We start from the raw sequence: 9848 nt of genomic DNA, 5'->3' as shown, positions 1-9848 counted from the left end.
CATCTCGAGGGACAGCGTAGCGTGATGTATCCTGGAATCCTGAGTCCAAAGTCAGCCCATCTGTGGCTCCGTTTTCTCCTCTAAGAGCAGAGGCTCGTGGCGGGACCTCCATCTAATGAGCCAAATTACCAGAACAGTGCCTGGCTCGTGGGGTTGGGAGGCGGCCCTTGTCAGGAAGCCAGGACTAGAACTGCGACCCCAATCAACAAGTAAGCACTGTGTGTTGATTGAACTCCTGCTCTGTGCGTTACATACTGAAACGAACTCCAGGGACTCTGTCCTAAAGATGCAAGTTACCTTCTACAGAGCTCATTAGCATCTTGTTGGAGATGAAAAATGAAACACAAACCCACATTTGGGGTTGCAAGGCCAGTCCTCTTATTTCATTTTTTACTTTTTTACAACTTTTCTTGTGGACATATAACATGCATCCTGTAAAACGTACTAGAGGGTGGGCTGTTCAGGGGATTTTCACAGAGTGAATGCACTCTTGGAGCCATGCCCAGATCCAGACCCAGAATGTTCCCAGGCACCCAAACGCCTCTTTCACGGCTCTTTCTTGCATGAATCCCCTACAGGAGATCTCCATGGACTGGAAGCCCCACTTCTGTCACAACACACAGCCCCAGCAGACGAGATGGATGAGGACCAAGACAAAGTCCACCTCCACTTAGCGTAAAGCCTGGCACTTAGTAAGTGCTTAATCAATGGAAAATAGCGTTACTCTTTATTATGCATATTGGAATAAAGGGAAGCCATGCTTTCCCACAGCAGAATATAGTCTATGAGGACAAGGAGTGAAAGGTCTACTTCAGCGGCATCCTCTGCGACACACAGCCGCAGGCTGAACCCAGAAGAGTGTTCCAGAATTCCACCATCTTTGAAGTCAGCAGACTGTCACAGAACAGCAGCTATAATGGGCTGCAGTCTGATTTCTGTCTTTCTCAATTAACCGTGCAAGCTTGAGCAGGCAGCTTCCCCAGTCTGGGCCACACTCGAAAAATTCAGGTTCCTGATTTGCCTCTGGGAATCTGAAGCCACCTGTAATTCTATGTATTTGAAGAGTCCTGGAGGAAAAGTCGCTTTAGGGCATTGACTTCTTATTTTCTGCTAACCTCCTTGGTGGAGTAAGGATTTGGAATGCTTTCCTTCCCCGCCTCCGACTGGGACTCCCCCTGTCCAGCTGGGTTGGAGTCCTATGCCCCAAGATGAACTCAAGGGTAAGGGAGTGTGTCCTGCCTCTCCATGGTGCTCCATCCCTAGGCGACCGTGTTCTGGAAGCAATCAGAGCTACCAGCCACAGGATCCTAATGGTTGAAAGAACATTCAACCGTAACAGAGGGCTGAGTCACAACACTGGCCTCATTTAGAGGTTCTGCCTTGGGTCTGTCTTTGCATAGGCCCGTAACTTCTCTGAGTCTGGTTTTGTGCAACGGGGTAATAATTATCGGTCACACAATGTCAGCGGGGGGTACTTTACGGGTGTGCAGTAAGCAGTAACAATTAGTAGACGTTGTTGTGCTTCTATCATAAACAACTGTATGTTCCCGAATGGCTGGAAGCCGGGTCTTCCCAGGTCTTCTAGAGAGTTGGACCTACAGCATGCTGTCTTATATTGGGTTTCCCCAGAAACAGGTCCTGAGACAAGGATTTGAGTGCAAGTGGCTTATTTGGGAGGCACAAGGACACTTGTAAGGAAGAGGACAATTCAGATGGACCACGGGAGACAGCCAATAACATGTGCGTTACGAAGCCAGCTGCCTCCTAGGGTAACTGGCAGTCGATCCCCCTAGGAAACCCTAGGAAACAGTACCCAATACATGCCTTAGAATTAGTCCATTTGAAGGGCAAGAGACTGGGACACTCGTACTTCCACTCCTGCCTGTTGTGGACTGTTCCAGGGGACATGTTAATTCCCTGGCCCATTAAGGCAACCGCACTCTGTGGGGAGGAGGAAAGGTCCCTGCGTTGGAGATGCCAGCACAGGACTGGGAGAGTGAGTCCAGCTGGAATGAAGAAGACAGGTGGGGTCCCGACAGCACCTGCTGTGCACCTGCCAGTAATTAGAAGTCGTGTGAAGAGCTCCCTGAGCCCTTTCCTCCATCTTCAGGAAGACCCCGCGGACCCCACCCCATGCTCCAGCCGCCTTGCTATGAGAGACAATGGAGTGGGGAGGGCAGAAATTTCGTGGGTGGAGCTAAGCAGAGAGAATCAGTGACCGGAGGAAAAAGAAGTCAGTTTCAGGAAAGCAGTTTTATTGCTGGGGGCTGGACGCAGGGGCAGCAGGCAGGGATGGGGAGGCAGATTCCCGGGAGTGGGCGGCTCCGGACTCCTGGCTGGGTCTCCCTCAGTAGGAACAGATGAAGGGGAGGTGCCTGTGGCAATGAGTGCGACGCCAGTGACCTCCTGTGAAGGCAGAACCGGAAGGGGCCTTCAGCCTCTGGTTCCCCCTGACTCTGCCCCAAGAGGGCCTCCCCCCTACCACCCCGCCCCACTCCTGCCTCCTTAGAGAGGGAGTCCGAAGACTCAGCAGGCCCCCCGCCCCAGGCACAGGCCCCTCCCAGCACCGCTTCTCTGAGCCCCTCCCATCCCACCACTGCACCCACCCCCTCAAACCCCCATCGACCCCCGCCTCCCCATCCTTCATCCCTACTCCCACTTCACCTCGGGTACACAGGGCCACACATCTGCCACCCCTGGCTCGGGGCTGGCCAGCAGCCCAGTATCCAAAGTCCCAGCGACTGCCATCCATCCAGCAAAAGCGTTTCCAGCGACCCTGGAGGAGGCAAGAGCAGAAGACGTGGGCGAAGGCGAGCGCGAAGGAAGAGCAGATAGGTAGAGCTGGAACTGTCCAAGCCTGCATTTTCCCTCGACTGCTGGGCCCTGATGGACACTGTCCTGGTCAGCTGCAATGCTGACCCACAGTGATCATCACCATCACATTCTATGCATGGCAGTGATGCACTCATCCTTCTGGCCCAAACCCATTCCAGAGATGCAGAACCAGGCTGACTGTCTCACCCAAGTCACACAGACAGACAGACAGACAGAGGCTAAGCAGAATTTGGCCCCAAACCTCCTCACTCTGAATCCTTGGTTCCTCCCAGTGCCTAGGCAGCCTCCTGGGTATCTCACCCCAGCTGTCTGTCTGTCCCCAGTTCTTTGGAGGATCAAAGGGGAAGCACAGACAGAGCTGCAGCAAGGTGAGCACTGGTTGAGGTCAGGAGTGCTCCCCACTTAAAGCCCGGACCCCTCTTACACAGCCTACGACCCTGCCTCCGATCCAGACTTGGCCCTGGTTGAGCCTGCTGACTGAACACTGGAGTCGGCGATTGAAGTAGATGTTGTGGATAGAGATGAGGTTGCCCCTGTAGCATCTCCGGCAAATAAACTGTGGGACAGGAGAAAGGAGAAAGGATGGAGTGACCCCCTCAAAGGAATTCATGCAACCTTAACCCTGGGTCTGCAAATCTCCAAAATCCATCCTCTCCACCCCCATGCCCACCTCCATGGCCATTTGAAGGCTGGAGATCTGTTTCCACGGGCCGCTCCCCTCTTACCCTGACACCTGGGCAGGCCCCAGGCCCTGCTGACACCCCCAGGCTCTTCAATGAGGCAGATATGGATGCGGAGGCTGGAGGCATCTGTCCCCACCCCTCCACAGGCCTCAGCTTCAGCTCCAGACCACTCACCTGAGCTGAATAAAATCTCCTCACCCTCCTCACCAGGAGGAATCGGGGACAGTTCTTGCACCCAGGGCTGTCCTCCAGTTTCACCGTGTCCTCTTCTTTAGGGCACTGAAATTCCTCGTCCTCTGCATCCAGGGCTGGGGCAGACTCTACAGACCCCTCCTCCTCAGGGGCATCTTCACTTCCAGAGTACTCCTCCTCATCTTCCCTGAGCCGCGTCAGCTCCCCTGGAGGGGCCTCTTTTGCCTCGTTTTCTGGCATCTCCCCATCCTGAGGCACGGCCTCATCCCCTAAGAAGCTCTCAGAGTTAGACGTCTGAGTCCCTGGCAGGGAGAAAGACCAAGTGTCCCTTCTTCACACCTACCCCTGTTCTTCCCCAGCACCACGGACAGCATCTGCCCCGACCCTGGGGGCGGCAAAGCCTGGAACACAGCCAACAGGAGGAGCCTTCCCCTCCCCATTCTCCCATAAGAGGTCATGGTGTTAAGAGCAAGGACTCAGATTCAGACAGCTGTAGGTTTGGGTACTGGTTCCGTCCCCTATTAGCTTTATTTTTCCATTTGCGGTATGGGTACACAATATTACATACCTCATGGGGATGCTGTGATGTTTAAAGGAGATAATGCATAGAAAATGCTTTAGCATGACACACTCAGTGAGCTCAAGGTAGAAGGAAGCTATTATTATATTCGTCATTGGTACTGGGCAGAGAGGACAAAATCAAAAATCAAAATCAAAATCAAAAATGTCACAACAGAGATGCCCTGAGGAGCCCCTTTGGCTCCTGGCTGTAGAGCCTCTGCTCCTCCAGGTGTGCAAAGATCCTGGTGTAGGGCAGGGCCACCGAAGGAGGTGGTTCTGTGGCTGTGACCCCATCTACTCTAGAAAGGAACAAAGTGGAGCGAGACTGAAGGACAAGGAGACTTACCCAGATGGAGAGTTGAAACTGTCCCCAGTAGAAGAGCCAGAAGCAGGGGGACTTTCATCTCGGCTTTCTTCTGCAATGAAGAACACAGCTTGTCACACACACACACACACACACACACACACACACACACACACACCCCTTGGGAGTGGGGTGGAGAAAGAGAAGGTATGACAAGAGGCCCCTGAAACTCCAGGATGCTGGGACCCTTTCTGAATGGAGTGAGGCAGACCACGACAGGCAGCCGAGGCTGGCTTTCCTGTGAGCCTGCATGTGACAAAGGGAATATTACCTTTATTGGTTTGTACTGAACGGGCCCCTCAGAGTCTGTGAAATGAGAGAGAACCAAGAATCAATGACATCGGCCTTCCCAGGAATGAACGGTGCTTGGCTAGTGCGTCCCTGCCTCACCGCTCTGAAAGCCAAACACACTCCCACGTCCTCCACGCTCTGCCTTCACAGCCGAGGAGGCCTTAGAAGGCGTATGAAAGGCAGGGATGAGAAGTCTTGCCCCTGCCGACCCCTGAAAGCCACACGTAGTCCCAGCCAGCCCTCCAGAAGCTCTCGGCCTGGGCCAGAACCCTCCCCCGAGGGTGAACACATAACCCCCTGAAACCAGCTCCGCAGCGAGAGGGAAAGCACTAACCTGCCCAGAGGTCTTCCTGCTCCTGCGGGGTTCACAAAGCTCAGACTCTCCTTTGACATTTTATAGAGGGGTCTCAGAGGAAGTTCCCCAGAGAAAGGAGGGTTTCCCCAGCCTGAAGGAAATGGGAGGGCTGATAAGAAGTGTTTCCTCACTTCCCTGGAGAGCCCACTCATCTGCTTCCAGATTCTCTCCTGACACCCCTTTCGGGAGCCTGAGGGCCTTTTCGGGCCTGCCTGGAACCGGTGGTTCTTGTCCTGGGGCGCACTTCAGAATCTCCCAGGGAGCTTTTCCAGAAGACACAGCCCCTCTGCTTCACTAATGGGACCGCAGACTGCCACAGGCATTTGGGAAATAAATCTATTAAGATTAAAGGCATACCTATCACTTGCTCATTTTCACTCTTTGGAAATAAAAGCACCTGTAAGTAAGAACACTTTTTACAAAGTTGCGTATTGCTTTCCCATTTGTAAAAACAGAAGTCTCCATGGGAACAAAGAGCTGGCTCTCCTCTGAATGGATAGGCGGTGAACAGAGGGAGGGAAACAGGGCGTTCCGGGTGTGAGCAAAGGTGTGGTGATGAAATGACCTTGGCATCAGCACCGGACAGTGTCCTTTCTTGCTTAACTGAAGTTAACAGAGTACTCATTGGAAGGGGGTGGGGAAAACAGAGTACATCCCATCTTTTTTTTTTTTTTTAAAGATTTATTTATTTGAGAGAGACAGAGAGAGAGAAAGAGAGAGTGTGAGTGGAAGGAGGGGCAGAGGGAGAGGCAAAGAGGGATAGAAACAGATTCCTGTGCAGCATGGAGCCTGACACAGGACTCGATCCCATGACCCGGAGATCACAACTGGAGCAGAAATCAAGAACCTGTCTGTTGTTCAACCAACTGAGCCTCCCACGCACCCCAAGTACATCCCATCTTGAGCCAAAGAATGGAGAGACCCTTTCCCCCACGCCTACTGGCTTAAGGAGACAGAATGCAGGCATCAAGGACATGACTCAAAAACAAAAGAGACAGGAAGCTTCAAAAGCTGCATTCGCTCACCCCCAGCCCCAGGCCCCCCGAAGGGCCATTCCGTCTGTTGGACAAAGCTACTGCGATCAGACAGGATAGGGCTAATTCTTGGAGGCCAGCTGCTCTCAGGCACCCCAACCCGGAGGGAAGTCTCTCCTTTAGGCCCCACAATCCAGGTTAGCAGCCCTAGAAATTCCATTTCATCAACATCCACGGGGAGGTGAGAGCAGTGGCTGAGTGTGTGGGTTCGGCAGTCAGAGAGTCCAAGCTGGAACCTAGTGTCTACCACTTCATAGCTGTGTGACCCTAGGCAGGTTCCTTAACCTCTCTGTACCTCATTATCATTGTTTATAAAGTGGGGACAACTATCCCTACCTCCCTGGGTCATCAGAAGGAACAAATGAGAGTGTGTTTGTGGCGGACTTGCTGTGGGCCGACCAGCCCCCTCTCCGCTTTCTGGTTTCTAGAATTCCACTTCTGGGAATCTTGGTGGAGGGCAGGCCTCTCATTCTTGAAAAGAAAGTGCCAAATAGATTCCTAGCCTCCCTTGCAGTTCAAGCATATGACTGGGGCTCCATCGAATGCGAGCATCCAGTCAAGACTTGTCCTCCAGAGCTCGTGACAGAGAAGTAGAGGCCAAGAAGACCTCTCCTGGCTGAGCCAGTGGTGTAGACCCAGTTCCTGGGGTGGCAGTGTCCACGATGCCAGAGCAGGGATCCAGGGTCCAGGCCCTACGCTGCCAGCCACAGGGTCTGAATCACAACAGCAGTGGCAGCCAGGGCCTCCCCAGGCCTCCTAAGGCCTGGTTTTGACCCCTGGTTCTCTTCCTGCAATTTTATTGAACTACCTCATTTCCTTTCAATAAATTCATTTTTCTGCTCTATATCCGGTGGGGAGAGGTTCATCTGCGCGCCCCAGAACCCTGGCTGAGACAGATGTTAGCCCAGGACCTGGCATGCCGTCACTGCTCAGTCAATGACAGCTGCTCCTGTGAACAGGTCTAGAAGTGATCCAGGTCTCTGGGACTGACCCACATTAATCCAACTCTCAAGAGACCAATGTCTACATCTGGTGCCAAGGACATAAGTTAGGTTGACCTGAACCCACATAGGGCCTTCTGACACACACGTTCTCTCCCTGCCTCACAAGCTACAAATGTTGCTAAATTTGTGTCAGTTTGTCATACAGCATAGAAGAGTAATGAGATGTGGAGCGGCAAGACCCGTTCCTTCCCAGGAGGAAATTTATACTTAGTGCAATTGGTGGTAGGGAGTTGGCACGGGGGAGTGTCCCAAAGGAATGGGCTTGAGGATTTCCTGGAAAAGAATCCAGGGTCAGCAGGTCAAGAAATATGGGCAGAGAAAGAGAGGTTCAATCCAGGCCAGAGGTCCCCCCACCTTCTCCCCCTTAGACCATAACAAGCTGGAAAGTCCCTTCTAGTTCCAGGCTCTGCCCCTACAGCAGTGATGTCCTCCGGGAGTTAGACCTCTGGGCGACCAACCACCTGATAACTGGGCTTGGCCAACATCCCTTTGGGGCAGATAAGATAAGCGGTGGCGAAAGATCTAACATCGTCCCAGGGCTGAGCAGCTGGGAGATAGGGACCCGGGCCATTGCTCTGTGAAATCAGCCTCACAGCAGCCCCTCTGACCCTTCCATGTGTGGACGCCCCAGCGATGGACACTGACCAAGACTGCTAGAGCTGGAGGGGTCTTTGGTGATGACCCAGTCTAGTCTCCACATCTCTGCCATGGAGAGTGCCCCCTATTGGACTCAGATGTCCCCTTTCCCAGATTCACTGCTCTCCCTGCTCCCACTGACAGACAACCTTCCATCCCCTCCAGGCACCTCCTCTCCCAGACATTGCGTACCCGCCATGAGGTGAGCGACATTAAGTCTTTGCAGTCTGTGTCATCCCAACCCCACTCACCACCCTTCAGTATCTCCCCAGTCCACCGACTTCTCACCATGTCTGCTGCTGCCGCCCTAGCCCAGGCTGCCATGTTTGATGACATACGTCAGAGCCCGTCGTCCCCATTCTCCCCGTTCAGTGTCTTCCTTCTTCACTAACAACTAACCCAAACTCGTGCCCGCTGCCTACAAGTGCTCGTCTGGCTCTTGCCGATTTGCCCGACCTCAGTGGTGGGAGTGATCTTCTCATGCTGGATTCCACTCCTTGGGCCAGGCTGGGCCTTCATACTGGCTCCTTCTGTCTCAGCTCAAAGGTCACCTCCTCAGAAAAGGCTTCTTGAGAACTCTTTCTAAAGAAACCACCCCCTGGTCAAATAAATAAATAAAATCTTAAAAAAAAAAAAAAAAAAAAAGAGTGCCTGGGTGGCTCAGAGGGTTAAGCCTCTCTGCCTTCAGCTCAGGTCATGATCTCAGGGTCCTGGGATGGAGCTCCGCATCAGGCTCTCTGCTTGGCAGGGAGCCTGCTGCCCACCCACCCACCCCCGCCTGTCTGCTTTTGATCTCTCACTCTCTCTCTGTCAAATAAATAAATAAAATCTTTTAAAAAGAGAAACCCCCCCCATCCCACTCTCACATCAAGTTACTTTGCTCCATATTGTTCCATGTATTTCCATCTGAGCATTTGCCAAAATCACATGATCTTGCTTATGTATTGGTTTCTTGTTTATGGTCTGTCCCCTCAGGAAGAAGTAAGTTCCGTGAGAACAGGGGCGTTGTCTTTCTCATATACTGCCTACAACTCTACCCAGATCACAAAGTTTTCCAATTATATGTTGCATTAATTAATCAACTTAAACTCTACACCTGGAGAAACTCCAGCTGAGTTTTGTTCCGAGCATAAACCCATTAATGTTCTGAGCTCCACCTGCCATGGGCACAACACTGACCCAGCCTCTGTGTTCTGGGACATTCATGTATTTATTGGTTCATTCACTCATTCATTCGCTCATTCACCAAATACTCAGAGATAGTCTCTAGCTTAATGTAGCTAAGACTGCTAGACAAACAGAATGAATCTATTCACCAGTAAAACATGGCATTGTATTGAGTGGACACTTAGAAGGACAGAACTTATACACACTGAAAGATACAAATTCTCAGTGCTACCAGCAGGCAATCAGAGAGGGCTTCCTGGAAGAGGTGTTGCTTCAACTGGGCTCGGAAGTGCTAATAGACAAGATAGGAGAGGCAGAAGAGGAGTAGGAGGCCTTTCTAGAGACCAAACCGTGCCCTGGTACTGCTGGAATTTGAACCAGGATATGAATGATTTGGTGTTTCCTAGGTGAAGTCAAATCATGAGGGGCTTCTCTGCTTTGCACCAAAGCCATGCTCCTCCGACAAGCGGTGTAGACTTGGTGGCTGGTTCTTCAGCCCCCTCCTACACCTCTATACCGCAGTAATCTGGTTTCTGCCTGCCCATTGCTCCACAGAAACTACTCTTGCCATGGTCCCCACTGACCACCCAACTGCCAAGCTCTCAGACCTTCTTCAGCTCTTATCCTACTTGACCTCTGTCATACATGACACCTCTTCTCTTCCTCCTTCTCAGAAACTGCCTTAGCAATATTCCTTCCCAGTTTCTGCTGGTGGTCTCCTCTTCC

At 52.2% G+C, this 9848-nt stretch overlaps 1 protein-coding gene across 2 annotated transcripts; it reads right to left on the bottom strand.

Annotated features, from left to right (window-relative positions):
* Nucleotides 1-2236: 2236 nt before the first annotated feature.
* LOC111150156 (bone marrow proteoglycan-like) lies at nucleotides 2237-5314 on the bottom strand. 2 transcript variants are annotated; one of them, XM_022507550.1, is made up of 7 exons: nucleotides 5261-5314; nucleotides 4907-4941; nucleotides 4618-4687; nucleotides 3693-4012; nucleotides 3260-3391; nucleotides 2665-2776; nucleotides 2237-2406 (listed from the first exon to the last, which is right to left on the bottom strand). In XM_022507550.1, exons 3-7 carry the CDS (start codon nucleotides 4673-4675, stop codon nucleotides 2348-2350), a joined length of 681 nt encoding a protein of 226 aa, XP_022363258.1. In that variant the 5' UTR covers nucleotides 4676-4687; nucleotides 4907-4941; nucleotides 5261-5314; the 3' UTR covers nucleotides 2237-2347. The 2 variants fall into 2 exon arrangements, with proteins under 2 accessions (XP_022363258.1, XP_022363259.1); XM_022507551.1 differs by lacking the exons at nucleotides 4907-4941; nucleotides 5261-5314 and having other exon boundaries at nucleotides 2348-2406; nucleotides 3726-4012; nucleotides 4618-4675.
* Nucleotides 5315-9848: the final 4534 nt, after the last annotated feature.

The sequence above is a fragment of the Enhydra lutris genome, unplaced genomic scaffold (assembly GCF_002288905.1).
Source record: "Enhydra lutris kenyoni isolate GAN:26980312 unplaced genomic scaffold, ASM228890v2 scaffoldscaffold22, whole genome shotgun sequence".
Taxonomy (NCBI): domain Eukaryota; kingdom Metazoa; phylum Chordata; class Mammalia; order Carnivora; family Mustelidae; genus Enhydra; species Enhydra lutris.
The sequence above is the reverse complement of the archived record's forward strand: the minus strand, read 5'-3'. Positions and strand labels throughout refer to the sequence as shown.